General features: G+C 37.1%; 1 protein-coding gene across 3 annotated transcripts in view; it reads left to right on the forward strand.

Moving 5' to 3' along the window:
• The window catches only part of ZDHHC13 (zinc finger DHHC-type palmitoyltransferase 13), a 50,106-nt gene that overhangs the window by 3,406 nt on the left and 24,221 nt on the right, over window positions 1-22,479 (forward strand). For 2 of the 3 annotated variants that reach the window (XM_039236722.1, XM_039236723.1), the window contains exons 2-8: window positions 9,108-9,253; window positions 12,530-12,652; window positions 14,097-14,174; window positions 16,147-16,291; window positions 17,701-17,765; window positions 18,848-19,010; window positions 19,263-19,388. In XM_039236722.1, coding sequence (XP_039092653.1) covers window positions 9,108-9,253; window positions 12,530-12,652; window positions 14,097-14,174; window positions 16,147-16,291; window positions 17,701-17,765; window positions 18,848-19,010; window positions 19,263-19,388 — 846 coding nt within the window. The remainder of the gene's footprint in view (window positions 1-9,107; window positions 9,254-12,529; window positions 12,653-14,096; window positions 14,175-16,146; window positions 16,292-17,700; window positions 17,766-18,847; window positions 19,011-19,262; window positions 19,389-22,479) is intronic. The other variant, XM_039236724.1, reaches the window with a different exon arrangement.

A 22,479-nucleotide genomic window follows, 5' to 3' on the forward strand; every position in this document is an offset into this window, starting at 1 on the left:
GGCCTGTTCTTTGCATTTTACAAATGGAAAAACTGATGTCAAAAATAGGGTAGACGATTAGCCGCTATCATTCATCAATACGAAATCTTAGACTTTGGCTTTGTTCTCAAGGGGTTTACCTTTCAACATGGTCAAAATGAAATTAGAGAATATTTAAGCTTTTTATATATAAATATATATATAACTAGAGAGTGATTTCTAGGAAGGAGTTATTTATATAACTAGAGAGTAATTTCTAGGAAGGATTTATTATCTTGCTTCAGTCTTGGTGATGGGAATGTATGGTTGTTTTCCTTAAATATTTTTATGTGATGGCTTCCAAATTTGAGCTCCCCCAAAGCCGATCATTCCCTTTGTCACCTGTAACTCTTGTTAAATTTTGGGGGTGTGTGATATCCAAAGCAAAGGAGATCTCTAAGCTGCTTTGAGGATGCACTCCTATCAGGAAAACTGTTTTGAGCATGTACCCCCAGAGTAAAACCCTACCCTAATGTGAAAAGCGGAATCCCCAATTTTCATTTTTATAAAACATTATGTACTGTGAGATTAATAGAATGATACACAAAGCCTGCACTTTACGCCGCAAAGTCCAAATCATCCAGGTACTGACTGCAGTTTATTAATCACTTGTTGGGAATTGATCACTCTAACTTACAAATTGATGGGACAGTTCTGTGTTACGTTGTCAGCTGGCACTTAAAAAGTTCAGCTTCCCTCTGTTTGATGTACATGAGGGCTGGGAACAGGAGCCCATTGCCAAATCCGTATCCTCACAAGGCATGTTACTGTAAGATTTGGGAAGATGTTTCTAAATTATATTCATTGATTGACAGCTCAATATATACTTGTGGTAAGGTTTTCAACTAAAAATAATAATTATGAACCTGTTTCGAAGTAGCCCTTTTGATTAATTTAGATTTTTTTTTTTTTTTTTTTTTTTGGAGGGAGGCTGGCTTTTTGTTAGATCAGACCACATTGGCTTTGGTTTTACTTTAGGTGCTACTGAAGGTACTATGAATAAAAGTATCAGCTCTGCTGTTTTCTTGTTTGCTTGTACTTATGCTGTTACTATTATCGTACTTCATGGCTTCTTTGCAGGAATCAATTTAAGCCACTTGCTTATTTCCAGAGGAGTAACTTGAAAATGAACTTACCCTGATAGTACTGCGGGATGCTGAAGGTCCCGCTGTCAACCCCTCTGGGTGGTAGAACTTTTACTCTGCCCCCTGATTACTTTGTAAGTAGACTGTAAAAGAGTGACTTGCTTGATACAAAAATTCAAAACAGGCTGGCAGTGCTAAAATTAGTAAATCTTAAAGAACCGGATTTGTGAATTTTTGTGTTTCCCCTTTTTTAAAAAAAGGTAAAAATCATTATAATAGAAGCCTTAACGCGTTCTCCCATCACCCAGTGGGTCACTGCATAAATGGCCTGACTGGCCTTGCCTGACTTTGGGGATCACGACTTTGAAACCAGGCTTTGACTTTCTATAATCATTTTTTAGGTTTCCTCTGATCTGATTTTTGGCAAAAAACGATGACATGAACAGAGGGTAGCTCCTGTTCTTTAGTCATTACCACCCATTTTTGCCACTTAATCACATGTTGCCTCCCATTAGTACTTGACTCTGTTTGCCTCTATTAGACTCTGCTAGGCTTACACTCCTGGACGATAGATACCCATGTCTGCTGTGCCCCTAGCATGATGCTTTGTATGCCATAAATACATAGTAATTAATTGCTGAAAGAAATAAATGCTCTTAATTGTGGATATTCTTTATGTTGAGAGGTGTAATCCTCCTCGACTTTCTACGTGAAAAATGAAGCTGATGTTCTTAATGCCTTAAGGCGTTAAGAGAAGCAACAAATTTGTATCTGTGGGTTGAGTAAATTTCTGCGTTGAAAAATCTATATACGCAAAAGGCTAATCTTCCTAACGTATAAATGGGGAAAGATATACAATCTCCTAGAAGAACAGTAGACTACGAAAAGGCAGTCCACAAAAGAGAAAATAGGAAAGCCAATAAGCATAACAAACACACTCAGATTCATTAGCAACGAGGGACTTGCAAACGAAAAACAAGATGCTATTTTTAGTTATCGGATTGGCGAAATTGTAAAGTGATTGATAATGTTCAGTTTTGGGGAGGTTTGTAGGGAAAAAAGAACACTTACATACTTGCTGTTCAGAGAGTGAAATGGGGAAAGTAGTTGCTTAGTATCTATTTATGTTTAAACATATATTTTCTGACCCAGCAGTCCTACTTTGGGAAATCAATGCTGTGAAATGTATAGGGTGTAGAGTTCTTTATAGAGGCGAAGGCTGAAGTCAGTCTGCATCTCTGAATAGCACTAGGTTTAGAGGTGCCGACCCCTCCACACAGTAAAAAAAATCCATGTGTAACTTTTGACTCCCTAAAACCTCAAGTACTAATAGCTTGCTCTTGACCGGAAGCCTTACTGATAAGATAAATAGTTGATTAACACATATTTTGTACGTTCTATATATTATATACTGTAGTCTTAGAATAAAGTAAGATAGAGAAAAGAAAATGTTAATAAGAACATCATAAGGAAAAGAAAATACATCTCAGTACTATGGTGTATTTATATATATAAAAAATCGGTGTGTAAGTGGCCTGTGTAGTTTAAACCTGAGCTGTGCAAGCGTTAGCTATATACATAATGAGGAAGGATATACCGACTGCTAGTAGTAGTTTCTCTGGTGCTGTAAGATTAGAGGGAAAATAGTCCAGATTGTTTACCCTTTACTCCCTTTTATATTGCTAGATTTTAAAAATGAATATGAATCATTTTGTAATTAAAAAATTAATGTTGATGTAAAAAGTAGACTGACTGCTGTGTCCATTTTAACCTACATCTGCTATTTACTGACACTCTAATACTTCTGAGCATAGTTCCACTCTTCCCTCCACAGCTTGTCTTCTTCCAATTGGATATAATTATAATTGCTGTGATATGATGAAAAGAATCCTGAAGTAATATTCTTATTTATGTTTTAATCTCACGACCTATATGTTTATTTTTTAGCTGGGTGCGAGTATGCTTGTGTGTAAGGAGTGTCAGGTAGTGAGGCTGAATTCACCAGCTAAAGCAGAACCTACCTATTGAAAAGAGAACTGTGGCTGTGGTTCTGGGTAAGACGGAGTAAGTGCACTCGGCCCTGCCTATCTCACCAAATGCACTGAGCAGAATGTAAGTAGCAGCCGTTTAAGGATTCTGAGAAGTAAATTCTAACAGATAGATTGTGGGGAAAGATCAGAATTCAAAAAAACCACTGAACCAGGAGTGAATTTACATATTTTTCCCTTGGGGTTTCACCCCCTGTTCCCCTCCATGCTTGAACTTGAACCATGGAGATGAGCCTCAGTGCAGACAGAGTGCTCTGGGAGGAGTCTTCTAGTTCAGGTTCAAGGAGCAAGAAGGAGGTCTCCTGGCAGCACAAGCACCTGAAACTCTGTAGGAGGAAGACTTCCTCTTTGACCAGAGGAGTTGTGGTCCCAAGACTGCTGTTCTTAGAAGTGATACCAAAAGCATGGTACATAAAAGAAAAAAATTGATAGATAGGACTTCATCAAAATTCAAAGTTTTTTGCTATATAAAAGACTTTTAAGAAATAGGAAGATAAACTACAGACTGGGAGGAAATATTTGCAAATCTATCTGGCAAAGGACTTGTGTCTAGAATGTATAATGTAAGAACTCTCGAAACTTAACAGCAAGAAAACAAACAGCCCAATTAATAAATGGGTAAAAGACAATTCACCAAAGAAAGCAAACTGATGACATGAAAAGATACTCAGCTTCAGCCATTAAGAGATACACAAGTTAAGACCATGATGGTGTATTGCTACAGATCTATTACACTCATCACACCAGGCGCCCGTGGGCATACAGAGCAGTTGGCACTCTCACACGTTCTAGTGGCAATGCAAAGTGGTATAGCCAATCTGGAAAATAATTTGGTGATTTCTTATAAATTTAACGTATACTTACCAGATGGCCAAGCAGTCTCACTCTTAGAGAAGCAAAAAGATATGTTCATACAAAAGCTTTGTACGTGAATGTTTATAGCAGCTCTATTTGTAATCGCCAAAAGCTGGAAACAACTCACATGGGTTGTTTGAAGGGATAAACTGTGATATATTCATATAATTGAATACTATACGGCAAGGAAAGAACTCTTCATAACAGAAAGCCACTTGGATGAGTCTTAAAACTATTATGTTAAATGAAAGCAGCCAGTCTCAGAAGAGTATATACTGTATAATTCCATATGACATTCTGGGAAATATGAAACTAGTGATGAAGAACATATCGGCAATTGCCAGGAGTTGAGATTTGGGGTGGGGTATGACAACAAAGGAATATCCCGGTGGAGTTTTTTGAGATGTTGGAACTGGATTGTATCTTGATTTTGGTGGTGGTTACACAACACTATATGTAATCTGTTAGAATTCATAGAACTACATACCAAGAAGTCAAATTTATTGTAAGTTAACTTAAAAAAAGAAAAGGCTATTTGCTCTTTTAGTAAACCTGTTGAGGGGTTATAGACTTATTTCAGTAAAACTATCATTTCTCAATTAAGCCTTTTTTGGAACTGTTGGAGAATTGACTCAGGCATATTATTTCAAATATCTTCAATTTTTCTGTTCTTAATGTGTATTTATCCTTTCAGAATGTTTTTGTTTTGTTTTGTTTTTTGTTTTTTTTTGGAGGGGGATGTCTGTAAACAGTGAAAGGCTGTTCAGAGAGCTAGGTCTCATGAATAAGGTGGGTGAAGGCTGGGTAACCTTATGGTAAAGAACAAGAAGGAATGATGAAATAGCCAGTTTCAATTGCTGGGAATGGTGTGCTAGACATTTGATGTGAACTTCCCCCTTTAATGTAACTGAAAATGCTGGAAATGGTATAAAATCGTCTTAAGTATTTTATATTTTTGATGCTACTGTAAATTTTATAAAGATTCCTTAGATCTCCTATGTACATGATCATGTTGTCTGCAGATAAAGATGGACTTGTTTCTTTTCTAATCTGTATGCATTTTATTTCTTTTCCTTTATTATTCTGTCTAGGACTTCAGTACAGTGTTGATTAGAAATGGGGTGCCTGGCTGGCTCCATTGGTGGAGCAAGCAACTCTTGATCTTGGGGTTGTGAGTTCAAGCCTCGTATTGGGTGTAGAGCCTACTTAAAAAAAAAAAAAAGTGGTGATAGTGGACATCCTTGCTTTGTTTTCAGTCTTTAGAGTTAAACATGCAGTCTTTTACCACAAAGTGTGTGGTAGCTGTAGATTTCTTATCCTGTACCTCGTTATCAGGTTAAGAAAGTTCCGTTCTTCCCCTAGTGTGCCAGGAATTTTTATCCAAGAGTTTTTATCATGCGTGGGTGTTGAATTTTGTCAACTGCTTTATTCTCCTGAAATGAATGTATTTTTTTCCTTTATTCTCTTAATGTGGTAAGTCACATTGATTTGTTTTAAAATGTTTAAGCTTGGCCATAATATATATTACTCTTTTTACATAGTGTTACTGGGTACACTTTGCCTAATGTCTTGTTTAAAGGTCTTTGCATCTATGCTTATGAAGGGTATTGAGTCTGTAGTTATTTTTTTGTTTTGTTTTTTTATTTTATTTTGTTTTTTACTTATAATGTCTCTTGATTTTAGTATCAGGGTAATGCTGCTTCCAAAAATGAGCTGAGAAGAATTCCCTGTCATTTCTGAAGGAGTTGGTATCATTTCTTCCTTAAGTATTTTGATAGAGTTCACCAGTTAGAAGTGATATGGACCTGGGTTTTGTTTTTTTTTTTTAATGGGAAGATTGATTGATTGATTTTTAGGGAGCAAGAGAGAGCATGTGCGTCTGTGCATGCAAGCGGGGAAGAGGGGCAGAAGGAGAGAGACAGAGAGACAGAGAGAATGAGAGAGAATCTTAAGCAGGGTCTGTGTTCAGCGTTGAGCTAGATGAGGGACTTGATCCCGTGACTCTGGGTCATGACCTGAGTTGGAATCAAGAGTTGGGCTCTCAACCACCTGAGCCACCTAGGCACCCCTAATGGGAAGTTTTAAAATTATGAATTCAATTTTTTTAATAGCTAGAGTGCTGCTCATTTCTTTTTAAGCCCATTTTGATAACTTCTGTCTTTTGAGGTATTTGTACATTCCATGTAGGTTGTTGAATTTATTGACATAAAGATGTTCTCAGTATTGTCTTATTGTCTTTTTAATTTTTTTAATGTTTATTTTTAAGAGAGAGAGAGAGACAGAATGTGAGTGGGGGAAGGGGCGGGGGTGGGGGGCACAGAATTTGAAGCAGGCTCCAGGCTCTGAGCTGTCAGCACAGAGTTGGATGTGGGGCTCGAACTCACAAACTAGGAGATCATGACCTGAGCTGAAGTTGAATGCTTAACTGACTGAGCCCTGCCTTATTACCTTTTTAATGTTCATAGAATCTTCTATTGATGCCTCCTTTTTAAGCCTATTTGTCACTGACATCTTCTTTTTTATGGATCCATTTGACTAGAGGTTTATTATTTTTTAAAATTTATTCCTTCGAAAGAATGAGTTTTTGTTTTGCGTGATTTTCTATATTGTTTTCCATATTTTGTGGATTTCTTCTACCTTTACTGTTTTCTTCATTCTGTCTACTTTGAATTTAATTTTTTTCCTCTAGATTCTTAAGGTGAAAGCTTAAATCATTTATTTTAGACTCTTTTTGCCTGTTTGGCATTTAAAGCTAAAAATTCACTCTGAACACTGCTCAGGCTGCATCCTACACGTTTTGCTGTTTTGTTTTCCATTCAGTTCAAAATATTTTCCAGTTATTCTTTGTTTTCTTCTGTGAGCTATAGTTTATTTAGAAATGTGGTGTTCAGTTTCCAAATATTTGAGAATTTTCCACATACCCTTTGGTTATTGTTTTCTATTTTAATTCTATTGTAGTAAGAACATATTTCTGTATGTGTTCAGTCCATTAACTTTGTTGAGACATGTTTTATGGCTCAATATATTGTCTGTCTTGGTTTTCTATGTGCACTTGAAAAAAAATCTGTTCTATTGTTGGGTGGAGCTTTATGAAAATGTATTGGATCAAGTTGGTGGATAGCGCTAAGTCTTCTCTATCCTTTTCTCTATCCAATAGGATTTTCTGTTTACTCCTTCATAGTTATTGAAAGAAGTATTGAAATATCCAAATGTAATTGTGAAAATTTCTATTTGTTTTTCAGTTCCATCAGTTTTTGCTTCATGAATTTGAAAGTTTTTTATAGGTGCACAGACATTTGGGATTGTTATGTTCTTGATGAATTGGCTTCTTTCTTCAGTATTATGAAATGTCCCTCCTAATCTCTGATATTTCTTGTGCTGATGTCTACTTTGTCTTATATAAATATAGCTGCTACATTCCCTATGCTTAATGTTTCTGCATAGCATGTCTTTTTCTGTTGTTTTACTTTTAACCTATGTATATTTTTATATTTAAAGCAGTTTTCTTGTAGACAGCTTGTAGTTGTAGTATTTTAAAATCTAATCTAGGGGTCGCCTGGGTGGCTCAGTCAGTTAGGCATCCGACTTTGGCTCAGATCATGATCTCACGGTTTGTGGGTTTGAGCCCCGCGTCAGGCTCTGTGCTGACAGCTAGCTCAAAGCCTGGAGCCTGTTTCAGATTCTATGTCTCCCTCTCTCCCTGACCCTCCCCTGCTCATGTTGTCTCTCAGAAATAAATAAATAAACATTAAAAATTTTTTTTTAATCCAATCTAACAATCTGTCTTTTTGTTTTTTAGACCATTTGCACTTAACATGATTATCAATATGGTGGTTAAGTGTAAATATATCATCTTGTACATTTTTCTTTTTCTTCTCTGTTTTTTATTCATTTTTTTCTACTTTTCTTGCCTTTTTAAGATATTAATTTCGTGGCTTTTACATATTTTATTTTATCTCTGCTCTTGGCTTACTACTTAGACCTCTTCATTTAAAGGTTGCTCTTTAGTTAGCATTATACACTTTAAGTTATCACTGCCTACCTATAAATACTACTGTAGTATCTCTTATAACTATTGTAACATCTTTTACAAGTATACTTATAAGGATACTTCCGTTTCACTACTATCATCAAGAAATTAAAAAATGAGAAAAAATCTGTTATGCTTACCCACATAATTATACATATTTACCCATGTAGTCTGGCATTCTGTTCCTTTGTATTGATTCAGATTGCCATCTGGAATTTTTTCGTTTAAGCCTGAAGAACTTCCTTTATCATTTCTTAGAATATAAGTTTACTGGCAATTTTCTCATCTTTTGCTTGTCTGAAAAAGTATGTATTTCACCCCCATTTTTGAAGAACAGTTTTGCTGTTGCTTCAGATTTGTAATTCATTCAGCTCTTGAAAACTGTTGTGTTTGCGTTTTGGCTTGCTCTTACTGATAAGAGGTCTGAATTCATTTGTGTTTTTGATTTTTTTGAACACAATGTGTCTTTTTCCTTAGGCTGCTCTTAAGATTATCTCCTTGACATTGGTTTTTGGTGATTTGATTATAATATACCTTTGTGTACAGTTTTGAGGTTTATCCTACTTGGGTTTGTTGAGCTTTTAGAGTTGTGGGTTTATGGTTTCACCAAACTTGGAAGATTTTGAGGTATTATTTAGTCAAAGATTTAAAAAAATACTTTCTCCTCTTCCCCCAAGACCCCAGTTAATACCTATTCAAGAACTTGTTTTATTGGGAGATGAGGGTGTATCCTTAGGGCGTGGCTGCCACAACTCCCTAAGCAGAGAGCTGGCGACCTTCCTATGTGTCAATAGCTGTAACCCTCCACCTACTACAGGTAAGAAGGTCCGCTGGTGCCCTTAGAGATGACTTTTATTTAATGACAAAACATATAATTGGGAATTTTCTGATAACTCATCTCAGTGAATAGAATTAAGATGAAAATCTTCCCTAAGCTATACCTGTAAGACTCAAAGAAACTCTATAATTTGATAATATAGATCATGTTGATGGTAGCAGATGGTTTCGTATGTAATTGAACGTGACATTAATTCTCCCCCTGTGCTTTGTCAAATTACTCTTATGTTCCAGTGCAGGAATCACAGCCATGGCCCCCACCCTCCAGGATTTGGTCGACATGGAGTGTGTGCATATGAAAGCAAAGACCTTGCCAAGGCGAGAGAAGCCCTTCCTCTTATAGAGGACTCTCGTAACTGTGACATTGTAAAAGCTACCCAGTAAGTCTCCCCAGTGCTTCACCCTATCCTGTGTTGCGGTGAATCGTGATAATATTTGTGCAGTTTATGGCACCCCAGTGTATTCCTTCCTCACCTCACACTCTAGCGACTGGTATGTTTGTCCTGTCAATGTCAGAGCGCTTCATACAGTGCAGTTTAGCAGTTTATTACCAGTCTCTGCCATTAGATCATAAGCAGCTTATTAGCAAAAGCGTGTCGTTTTCATCCTCATCGCCCCAGTGCTTCTGCATACTTCTTATCTTGTATTAGGTGCTGAGTTGAGTGAATTAATAATTATAAATGACACTAAATCTAGACTCTGAGTTTGAAACACAAATCTGAGTTTTTAAAAATGTACTATGACCTAAATAGATCAATGGGATAGAAAAATATCAGCTCACACACTTATGGACATTTTAAACAATTATTTATCAAGTACTTTTTTGTTGTTGTTGTTTGTTTATTTTCAGAGAAAGAGAGAGAGAGAGCACAGTAGGGGGAGAGGTGGCAGGGGTGGAGAGAATTCTAAGCAGTCTCCACGCTGTCAGCACAGACCCTGATGTGGGTCTCAATCTCATAAAGTTGGAGATCATGACCTGAGCTGAAATCAAGAGTTGGATGCTTAACCGACTGAGCCACTGAGGCACCCCTCAAATACTTTCTATGTGCCCATTGTACAGGGTGCCCAGGAAAAATGTCAGTAACGTAGAAATAGGTTTTCTGACCACTTAAAACATATAGTGGGTTATTTGCTTGCACTGTAAATGAAAGTATGTTTTGAAAGTTTCCCCTTAAGATCTCCGTATGTGGGTATTTGCATGAAATCATTTCTAACATTTTCCCCCCTCATGGATTTCACTGATTATTAACATCCACCCCACCTCTTGCCATTGAACATGTTTTGAAATATTTTATCTTTTAGACTACATTAATTAGTAGTCATTTTCTTAATAATCAAATATAAATCTGCCCATCAGAGCTTCTAATCAGCATGTAAGGAAACTAATGTTGCCACATGAACTTGATATAATTTCTGTCAAAAGCAAAGATGTTTGGTGACTAATTAGCCAGTTAGGCCTTAACAAAAACTAGTCTATTAATTATGTTAAAAAATAATCAACTTGGGGTGCCTGGATGCCTCAGTTGGTTAATTGTCTGACTTTGGCTCAGGTCATGATCTTGAAGTTCGTGAGTTTGAGCCCTGCATTGGGTTCTGTGCTACAGCTCAGAGCTTGGAGCCTGCTTCGGATTCTGTGTCTCCCTTTCTCTCTGCACCTCCCCCTGCTTGTGCTCTGTCTCTCAAAAATAAATAAATGTTAAAAAATAAAATAAGTAATCAACAATTATTTGAGTATTCTAATTACTAATTTATATGAACTCAAGAAACCCTTGGAATTGCTCCTTTAGGCGAGTATTATTTAATATTATTTATATTATTATATTTATATGAAGGTGAGAGTCTTAAGGTAAATATTTGCTTTAATTAGCACAGAAGCATTTAAATGTTTCTCTGCTGCCAGTAGAGCTCTGTTATGATAAATGTAAGAAATTAGGCTATGTTCACAGGGAATTCCAGTAAAAACTCACAGTTTACATCTTTCCTAAAATTTCCCTGAGGTCATTGGACCTCCTTAAGTGGTTGTGGGATTATCATTAGGTAGTATTTGGAAAGGACAAGAGAGAGCTAGGATACGTATGTTCTGTAAATCACCAAAATCTTAATTAGTGTGTCTTCTTACTATATTTCTCACATAAAGGGAGTATTTCTTTTTCAGTAAAATGTTAAAGCTGACATTTAAAACATGGAGAATATAAATGTAAGTATCTTTATCAACAGTTCACTCTCTTATTACTATTTTCACTTAGCTTTGTCAGAAAGTATCTCTCTCTTTTAAAAAGTGCCATAAAGACAGCCTGATAAGCACATGCATTTTCGTGAGGTATACATTATTTAGTTTGACATTGTGATTTTCATCCTTGAGGGCCTATTGAAACATTTGGCTCCCTCTAAATAGAAATAAGTCTCGGGGCGCCTGGGTGACTCAGTCAGTTAAGCATCTGACTTGATTCTGGCTCAATCATAATCTCACGGTTTGTGGCTTCGAGCCCCATGTTGGGCTCTGTGCTGACAGTATGGAGCCTGCTTGGGATTCTCTGTCTCTCCCTTCCTGTCTGCTCCTCTCCAGCTCGCGCACGCATGCACGTGTGAGCATGTGTGCTCTCTCTCTCTCTCAAATAAACTTAAAAAAAAAACACATTAAAAAAAAGAAATAAATGTCAAAGAAAGTGCTAACTGATCTGTTGGGGACTTAGTAGTTTCTATCAGAAAGAAACAAAGCTAACAAATGATTTAAAAAATTTTTATAGTATTAAAAAGAGATACTTCTTATTCTGATAGTTATTTAAATAACCCTCCTAAATATCCCTCAAGTCCATTCCTCCTTTTTCATTCTTATTGCCTCTCTTAGTTTAGGTTCTCATTACCTCTCCGTATTTTTATGTACAAGTCACCTAGCCTCCATACCACCACATATGGGATCTTTCTTAAAACTCAAAGTGTGTATGCTTTTCTCTTTAAAATCTTCAGTGGCTTCCCTTTAAACTATGACGTCTTAAACTGCATAACATGGTACTGAAGGCCCATGTGGCCTTTGCCTGTCTCTTCCAGCCTCATCTCATGTCATTCCCTTTTTTAATGCTTTATGTTTCTGATGTTCTAAATTGCTTATATTTCTCTGAACACCCAGGCACTTTCACGTCTCTGGTTTGTGTGCATGCTATTTTCTCTTCCTAAAATACCCTTCCTTCAACCTATAAAACAATTCATATATCATGCTTCATCTCCTTCAGGAAGGGCTAATCATTCCTTTCTTTGCTATAATTATGTCCACATCTTATTGTTGAATTTATCCCATTCCAAGTTTGCTGTTAGTCTCTCTCCCTTATTCAGGGATAAGATTATACCCAGGGATGAGCATCATACATTCCTGGCATATAGGAAATGATAAAATGAAATTTATTGAAGGGAGGACAAATGTGAATGTTGAAGTTTAGTTAAGAAAATCAAGTTCAGCTCCACATGGATCCATCTAATGAGTTAGTAAGTAAAGTTCACTTTTATTGTTTGGCTTAACAATATGTCCACTTTGTGTTTATCCTTAATTATTGTATCTGTGTTGGCTGAAAGATTAGATAAAGGCATGGTAAAAGGAATACATTTTGGTATTTGAAATTACTTTAATGGTATCAATTCTGCCTTTGTTTTTCTTATTTCAGGTATGGGATTTTTGAACGTTGTAAAGAGTTGGTAGAAGCAGGATATGATGTCAGGCAACCAGACAAAGAAAATGTGTCGCTTCTTCACTGGGCTGCTATTAACAACAGGCTGGATCTTGTAAAGTAAGAGGGGCTATGCATGTGTTATTAAGTGTGTATTTTCTATTCTAGACCTTTTAATATGTCTTTTCCTTTCAGTACAAGTATGAATGGTGTACCGTCTGCACTCTTTTATTGTAAATGAATACCTGAAATTTTGTGCTGTACACATCAGTTATTACAGTGTTGAAAAGGGCCTTATTGGTCAGCTATCTCAGGACTCTCACTGGCCCAAAAAGGAAAATTAAAGATAAAGCCATGGGAAACCATTGTAAAGATAAAGTTCAGGCAATGAAATTGAATACTTTTGTTTGTTTGTGTTTTTTCTTTTTTAAGTAACCTCTAGGCCCAACGTGGGCCTTGAACTCAAAATCCCAAGATCAAGAGTTGCATGCTTTACTGACTGAGCCAGCCAGGTGCCCTGAACATTTTTTGAAAAGGCAAACCGTCTCAGGATAGAACAGAAAGTTTCATCTAGTTTAGAAAAAACATGGAACTATTTTACTTTGTAAAAATCCCAGGAGGAATAAATCAGTAGGAGAATGATTTATTAACTATTTTTTAGATTAAATATGGAATACATTTTTAAATAGACATGTATTGGATTACATAAAATATTTCCCCTTCATAAAGCACTACTGCCCTATTGTTTTTGTTTGTTTGCTTGTTTTATACCGTAACATGTAAATTATATGTATGTTTATGAATGTGTATTCATTTTGTATTATTTATATTTAAAACCCTTGGGATTTAAGAAAATAAAAATGTACTGAAGTTTAAAATATACTTTAAAAAACCCCACACTTTATTCCCGGCAAACACCTTTTGTGTGGAAATAAACTAGTATATTATTTAAATAATATGATATATGAAGTACAACTTTAGCATAATGAGACCACTTCCTATTAACCACAGCAGAGGAGTCTCTTTATCTTATAAGTTCACTTGATACAGTATATCACATCTGTGACCCTGCAACAGGAAGCCGAATACTCAGAATGTCTAACTTTTCTAAAAGGATTTTGAATTAAGTTTTTACTACTTACTTTTAGAATTCATTCCCACATAGTAATTCTAATTCGCAACTGTTAACAGTGACATAATTCTACCTTTCTTCTTGCAGGTTAAGTAGAATATCTGTGTGATCCTAAGTGTTTTGAAAGAAACCATTTTAAGAGTGCTGGATAATTAGAATATATGGAGAGTAGTTATCATGTGTTTGGTATGTAAGTTATGATGGAAAGCTCATGACACCAGGAGTAATTACTGGTATGCTAAGAATATTTCCCCAGGGATCTGTTTGATGCCATTGTGTGAATCTCAGACTTCTGTAGGTCTGAGTGTTTTTAGGGACGGTTATTATTATAATTTCTGTTGTATATTTATAACTAAGAAAAATTAATGTTTTCTTTCTCAGTATGAATTTTAAGCTTTCAATCTTATTTTCATTTATGTCTGCTTTTAATAGGTTTTATATTTCAAAAGGTGCTGTAGTAGATCAGTTGGGTGGAGATTTAAATTCGACTCCTCTTCACTGGGCCATCAGGTAAAGATTCCTTTGAGCACTGAAATTGCTATTCAGAGTCAGAATGACTTAAAGTTCATTTTCTGAATCTTGTAGACAGAACTTTCTGGCAGAATTTTCTACAATGATGGCAATGTTCTATTTTGTGCTATCCAATATTGTGGCTACTAGCCACATGTGAAATGTGAAATGTGGCTAATGCAACTAAGGAAATAAATTTTTAATTTTATTTAATTTTAATGAGTTTGAATTTAAATAGCCACATGTGGCTAGTAACTACCACATTGGAAAACTGCTGTTATAGACCATAAGAAAGGCTTTCTATCCCTTTTTTCCCTTTCATAAAATATATATACATATATATTTATATATATAGTTTTGGGACAATGTTTTTGTGTTCAATTTAGGGTCCCACTATGATGCTAAAACTGAAATATGTTTTATTTCAGTATATGTATTATATGTATATGTATTATACTTTCTTATAATCAAAATAAGTATCTTTTGTAGCTGATCACATGGATAAAGTGATAGTTCCGTGAACTGTAAACTTAGTTCTTTTCTCTGGAATATATTGGCATTTGAAACTGAAATTAATATGTGCTTGTGTTGATACTTAACAATTTCTTCATCTGTCATTTCTTTTTAAAGTTTTATTTATTGAGAGACAGAGAGAGAGCGAGAGCGCGCACAAGGGAGGGGCAGGGAGAGAGATTGAATACCAAGCAGGCTGGGCGCTGACAGCTCTGAGCCCCATACAGTGTCTGAACTCACAAAACACAAGATCATGACCTGAGCTGAAATAAGAGTCTGATGCTTACCCACTGAGCCACCCAAGCTCCCCTCTTCATCCATCATTTTAATCCCAGTCTCTAGTTGGTGGGGTTGACATGAACCCAAAATTAAAATGAGTCGTTGTTTATATAAGAAAGGAGTGGAATCTTTTTTCCATAGGAAGAATTTTGAAGAATCTAAGGTTAATTAACTCATCCCTTTTGAGCAAGTGAGGTACAATGCTTTACATGGAAAATGAGCTGTATTCAAATGTAAAAGTCTGTAGTTCCTAAGAAGGATGTTATCATAGCTTACCTGCAGTCCGAATGTTAGACTTCAGCATATCTGTCTGGCTCATAATTATTTCTTGTTTTTAAAATAACAACATTGAAATGTACGTGGTTTTAAAGTTTTCATTTTCAGGGGTGCCTGGGTGGCTAAGTTAAGTGTCTGACTTCAACTCAGGCCCTGATCTCACAGTTTGTGAATTCGAGCCCTGCATTGTGCTTTGTGCTGACAGCTTGGAGCCGGGAGCCTGCTTTGTATTCCGTGTCTCCCCCTTTCTCTCTCCCCTCCCCTGCTCGCACTGTCTCTGTCTTCTCTCAAAAATAAATAAACATGAAAAATTTTTTAAGTTTTAATTTTTAGCATTAGTCATGTGTAATAATTATTATTACATGTATTTATATGTTGTAGCAACATATGGTTTATAATAGATTTGGAGGTTATTAAGTGTATTACCTGCATTCAAGAAGGACTGTCCAGATAGCTCTAAGTTTGGAGCGTTAAAGTGAAATACATTTGGACAACCTCCACTGTTTTAATAGTCTGTTAGTAAATACTCTTTGTATTGAATCAAAATCTCTCATGTCTTAAAGGTTTTTTTTAGTATTTCTTTATTTTTGAGAGAGAGAGAGTGAGTGTGTGTATGTGCGCGTGCGCGCACTAGAAGGGGAGGGGCAGAGGGAGAGACAGAGACAGAGACAGACAGAATCAGAAGCAGGCTCCAGGGTCCGAGCTGACAGCACAGAGCCGGATGCAGGTCTTGAACCCACGAACCACAAGATCATGACCTGAGCTAAGGTCGGACACTTAACCAACCGAGCCACCCAAGCACCCCCAAAATCTCTCATGGCTTAGGGTTATCAGTTTCTTCCTGAATTTTTTTCTTTTTCTGCATGCTATAGAAAGCAGTGTAATTTTTATTCTCTATTTACAGACAAGGACATTTGCCTATGGTCATATTATTACTACAGTATGGAGCAGACCCCACCCTCATTGATGGGGAGGGATTCAGCAGTATCCACCTGGCAGTATTATTTCAACACATGCCTATTATAGCATATCTCATCTCAAAGGGACAGGTATGTTTTGAAACATATCTTACACTCCAGCGACTGTGAATCTGAAGAGATTGGGAAAATGGTTAGTAGTAGTCTGTCCATAATTTCAGAGCATATGTTATAGATATCAAATATTCAAATATTAGCCTCAATAAGTCTAGCTACTGAATACTGCTTTTCCAGCATTGTTGGAGCCAAAAGGACAGGTCATTTAGCTCAGTAACATATAATAGATGTTTTTGAAACTTGTAAGCTTATAATAGATTTTGTTATGATCCCAGTAATTTGTAGAGTTTTTCAAAAACATGACTTCAAAAGCCTGTATTTTTCTTCTGGTTGAATGTAAAAATGGTAGTCAAATCACTAAATTAACCCATCATTTGCTTTCTTTATTTGAGTCCAAATGGGAGACCAATTTGAATGTGTGCTTCTTATTGTTCTGTAAAGTGATTCCATGAAAAATGACTTGCCTTCAGAGGCATCCATTTATGTCACAGGTTAAATTATAGGGTATTGGCAGTGGGAGTTTCCGTGTCAGCTGTACTTGCCTGGGATATACTTTTGGGGAGCAGAGTGGTTTATATTCGGAGACTCGCCTGTAACAGGCGTGGAAACACGTTTGCACAAATGCTGTTGGAATGATTGTGTTCTTTTTAAATAAGCACTTTCTCTCAGACTTAGCCAACTGAAGTAGAATAATTATAACCTCCTGGCTCTCAGTTTGGGAAGATGTATGAGGAGGAGCCCTGTTTGCTTCTGTTTGGGCTCTTTCCCAAGTCGTATTCCTCCAAGGCCCAAAAGACACTTCAGTAACTGAAACTCTTTCTTTGACTTGGTTGGAACCATTATTGTGCATCTCAAACCCAGACCCATTTTATTAAAAGGAGCATAACCTCATGGAGATATGGTTTCCTGTTTTTCACTCTACATTATAGAAAACAGAAAATAATTTTTCATGTTTTAGTCTTTGAAACATAAGTCCAAAATTACAGTGAGTTGCCTCAGAAAAGATAGAGATTTCACTGTTGCTGTGTTTACATGGAGACTGGGTGGCTTTTTGTAAGACATGCTAATTTGCATTACTGTGTCTGTTAAGGTCTAAACTAGATGACTCCTAAGGCCTCTACAGTCTCTTGTATCTGATGGTGATTATCAGCATTTTCCTCTTTCCCTTAGCTTTCTTCCATTCACATCAGACAGCACTTTAAACCATATATTCAGATTTTTCCTTTAAGAGTATTTTATAGAAATCAATGGATTTTTACCCTTTGGATGAGAAGCAGAACACTGTTTTGTTCAAATGATATTTGAACCCTTCTTGTAAACTCAATGGTAATGTTGAATGTATTAAAGAGATATTTCTATTAAGAGAAGAGAGAGAGTTTGACTGTGTTTACAGTTAGGCTGATTGACTCGTCTTTTTTGAACAGAGTGTGAATATGACAGATCTGAACGGGCAGACACCTCTCATGTTATCAGCTCACAAAGTTCTTGGGTAAGTAAGTTTAACTGAATTGCCTTATTCTGATTCTGGGTTCTGACAATTTCTTTTTTGTGCATATACTACATCCTGAAGAAGAAAGTTAAGATTTTCCACCCTGTGACTGTGATTTGAACGTTTAATGTAGTTGTGGTTAAAAAAACACCACTGAAATAAATTTTTGATTTTCTCATAGCTTTGGGGAACAATTTGAAAACTGCTAATAAGGAAAAAATTTCCTTATAGAACAGGTAGAGATTCCATAGCATATTCTTGTTAACATGACATATTTCTCAGTTTGCATTTTTAAAACAGTGGCTACAAGTCCTAAGTAAAAGTAGAATCAGAAATTAAGTACAACACAAATTAATAAAGGCACAACTGTAGCAATGCCATTTCCTGTTTGTTCATGGAGTGCTGGAGCTGAGGGTTGAATTTTGTTAAAGCATTTTGTCTTTTTCGCTGACAGCTCTGAAGTCAGATAATAGTGTTTAAAGATTTGATAGAATAAGTAAAGTAGAAAACTGCTTTATTCAAAGAATCTTTTGAGTAGTCCTGAAGGAAGGGAAGGTATTAATGGCAAAATAAAAATATTTTGTTGAATTCTGCCTTTTAGTCCCTAGGTTTCTAAGATAAATAAATATTTTAGGACATTATTTATGCCTGCTTTATTTAATAATCAGTTAAAGGAAGCATGGAGAGTCAACTTTGGTTTATCTCCTCAAACATAATATTTGTTTAATTAGGTAAATAACATAGCATTGGCCCAAGTTAAATTCACAATTTAAAAAAATGTTAAGCAATACAATAACAGCATGAAAGTAAAAGTTTGAAAAACAAAAGCAGTTATTCCAATGTAGTGGTGTTGAAATTATAGTATTTGTATCGCCGACTGTCACGTAACATGTCTTTTGTGTAGGTGCAGCTCGCCTATCAGCCCCTGGAATAGAACTCTGCACAAGGAAGTTTCTCAGTTTTCAAAATTCTTCACTGAGTGGTCGATTTATATATTAGCTTAAAAGATTCATTATTTGTATTTACCTTTTAAGATCATTCATCTCTCTAATGCTCCTTGGTATTTTATTGTCTTGAGACAGGCCAGAGCCGACTGGATTTCTTTTAAAGTTTAATCCTTCTCTCAGTGCGGTTGATAAAATACACCAAAACACTCCACTCCACTGGGCAGTTGCAGCAGGAAACATTAATGCTGTAGATAAACTTCTGGAAGCCGGTTCTAGCCTGGACATCCGAAATGTTAAGGTATGACCAGGTATTTATCTCCCTTAGTTTATTATATCTTCAGTTAGAAAATTAGAACATCGATGTAAACATAAGCTACGTGTGTATTTTCAATTACCACAAGGTAAATAACCAGCAACAGTAAGTTACTACTTCCAGAATGAAGACACTGAGTCTCTGATTCTGCTGATGTCTTGTACAATGTTTAGCACTCATACTCTACCGAAAATATAATTGAACTTTCTCTCTCTCTCTCTCTCTCTCTTTTTTAAGGGTGAAACACCTCTTGATCTGGCTTTCCAAAACAAAAATCAGCTCATTATTCACATGCTAGAAACAGAAGCCAAAATGAGAGCTAACAAAAAGTTCAGACTTTGGAGGTGGCTGCAGAAATGCGAGGTATTTTCGAATGGGTCCTGCTCTGTGGGCTGTAAGAACTGTTTTTATTCATTTGTGTTTCTGTTTTTAAGGCAAAACAGGGAGGAAAGCAGACGAAAGCAGGGAGTTGGCTTAGTGCCGCATTATGTCTGCCAGTCACAACTGTCCCATGTGCCCCATAGCCCAGATTGGAAGTGTGGCACGTTCACTGGCAATTTACTGTTGGTCCTCAGCTAGGTGGCTCTAAGGCTGCATGTTATCTTGTGAATATCATAGCAAACGTCCACATTTATTTAACAAATGAATTGAAACAGATGGTTAAGATTCTTCGAGAAGCAAGAGGAAAATTTGCTTTTACTGAAAATCTTTTTCAAGAGGAAAACAGTAACGTTCAGCATTGGGTTAGAATCATGAGGAGTCAGACTTTAGATATAAGTGTTGCAGACTTCACAAAATGAAAACACCTAGAATTTCAAGAGATGAACCCCAATTTTATTCTTTAACTTGGCAGTTCTTCTGAGTGATGTTCTCCTGAAGCGAACAGTTAACTGGTAGGGCGAGTCAGGAGTTCAGCTTGTTCTCACAGAAATCTAGCCCTATTAGTGTCATATTAGTCATAATTCAAATTGTTAAAGTGGGGTATTGATTCTGTGTTTCATGTTTTCAGATATGAAAGATGGCATCCTTTTTTCTAATGATGATTAGTAATTACTGTACTCTCAGAGTGATGCTAAGTTCAGAGACCCCAGATTTCTGTGCAGAAGCTCATTACGAATACGGCACCTATTTTGCATTCAGGCATGTAGAGGGAGAGAGGAAGAAATGATTGTTACTCCTCTGTATCCTTTGCCAGCCCCTCTGCTTCCCCTACCCCGTGATGGTGGGGTGCCCCATGATTGTGCTCTTGGACACCTTTGTTTATCCATTCAATCCCTTGGTGATTTCATGCACTTCTGTGACTATAAATGCCATGTATGTGTTGACAGCTCCCACAATTATCTCTAGTCCAGATCTTTTCAGACTCCTATATCAAATTACCTACTTGACTTATCCAGTTCAATGCCTAATAGGTATCTCCAGCATAGTGTATCCACAACTGAACTCCTGACCGATTTCCCACCCTGCCCCAACGACTCCACCCACAGCCTTTCCCCTTCTCAGTAGGTGGCAACTCCCGTGTTCAGCCATTTTTGTCTTTTCTCTGTCATACCATGTATCCAGTCCGTTGGGAAAACATACTGGCTAATTTTGCCCTCAGTATGTATCCAGAATCTGACCTCTTGTGTCTGTTCCACCAACGGCATTTTGGTCCAGTTGCCATTATCTTTCACGCAGCAGTTGTCTGGCGTCCCCTTGTTCCCACTCACTTCTAGTCCATTCTCAGTTGGGCAGCCAGGTGAGTCTTTTTTTTTTTAAACTTATTTTTGAGGCAGGGGAAAGGCCAGAGAGAGAGAGGGAGACAGAGGATCTGAAGTGGGCTCTGTGCGGACAGCAGAGACCCTGATGTGGGGCTTGAACTCATGAACTGAGAGATCATAGCCTGACCTGAAGTTGGATGCTCAACTGACTAAGCCATTCAGGTGCCCCCTGATAATCTTTTAAAATGTAGGTCAGATCCTGTCATTCATCTCAGAATCCTGTGATGTGGCCCCCTTTCTCCTAGAATAAAACCCCGAGTCCTTTCAGCAACTTACGAGGCCCTGTGTGATCCAGCTGTTTATATGCTGTTAAATCACTGAATGCATTGGCTGTCATCTTCTGTTAGAATCTTAGCTCCATGAGAGAAAGACCTTAAATTCATGATGTGTCTCAAGTGCCTAGAACAGTGCCCAGCATATAGTATACAGTGCAATATTTATTCAGTGAGTAAATGGTGTGGCTCATTTATGAGTGTTATATCTGGGATTACAATTTGAGATCCAGGTGTGCCTGGATAGCTTAGTTGGTTGATCGTCCAACTCTTGATTTCAGCTCAGGTCATGATCCTAGGGTCATGGGATCAAGCCCTGCGTTGGGCATGGAGCCTGCTTGGGATTCTCTCTCTCCCTTTGCCCTGACCCCCCCACCCCCCGTTTGTGTGCTTGCTTTCTCTCTCTCTCTCTCTCTCTCAAATTTAAAAAAAAAAGAGATAAAAACATTTGAGATCCATATTTAATTCTTATTTCTGTTCTGAGATTATGTTGCTCATAGATTCCAAGTTTACTACCTCTAAAAAAAAATCTAAATTTGATTACCATGCAAATTAAATTTAGGATTTATTTATTTATTTAAAGTTTATTTATTTATTTTGAGAGAGACAGAGACAGCATGAGCTGGGGTGGGAGGGTACATAGAGAGAGGAGGAGAGAGAGAATTCCAAGCAGACTCTGCACTGTCAGCATAGAGCCTGACACCGGGCTTTCAAACTCATTAACTGTGAGATCATGACCTGAGTTGAAACCAAGAGTCAGACACTTAAGTGACTGAGCCTCCCAGGCACCCGTAGATTTAGGACTTCAAGGATTTGATAGCATTTGCAAGTATTCATCCTCAGAATACTTAGGAGAGTCAAGATAGAAGGAAATAGGACAGAATGTATTTATTTCCTCCCTTTGTTGTTGCAAAAGCCTTACCAAGGTCATGTATATTGCAGTTAAGGGAGTGCTCTGCAGAAACATGGTGCCTGGCTTCAGTGCAGGCGGTCACCCTGTCGGTTCATAGACCTTCCATTCTTTTCTCTTTGCCGGCATAAACCTGAATGAATAGCATCCTGAGGGTGTGTTTCAATCTCTGGCCTCCGTGTGATATTTGACAACTGAGAATGACTCGTTTCTTGAAACTTGAACCTTCCTTGGCTGTCCTGGGACCTTTCTCCTGTGTTCTCATCCTGCCTTTGTGGTCACACCAGTCGCACTTTCTTTGTTACCTTTGACAACTTAGCTTTTCTCCCCTTCAGTGTTTGTTTTGGTTAAGATTCTGCCGCTTTCTACCTGCACACAGTCCTTGGGATGTTATGGGCTCATGGCATTCCAGGCTATATACTGATGAATACAGAGTTTACTCCTGGGTTGTAGACCTGCTTTTCTGATGGCCTCCTGGCTACCTCCGCATAGGTGTCTGAAATTCCACATGC

Source organism: Hyaena hyaena, unplaced genomic scaffold, assembly GCF_003009895.1.
Source record: "Hyaena hyaena isolate Hyena2069 unplaced genomic scaffold, ASM300989v1 scaffold_116, whole genome shotgun sequence".
Taxonomy (NCBI): Eukaryota; Metazoa; Chordata; class Mammalia; order Carnivora; family Hyaenidae; genus Hyaena; species Hyaena hyaena.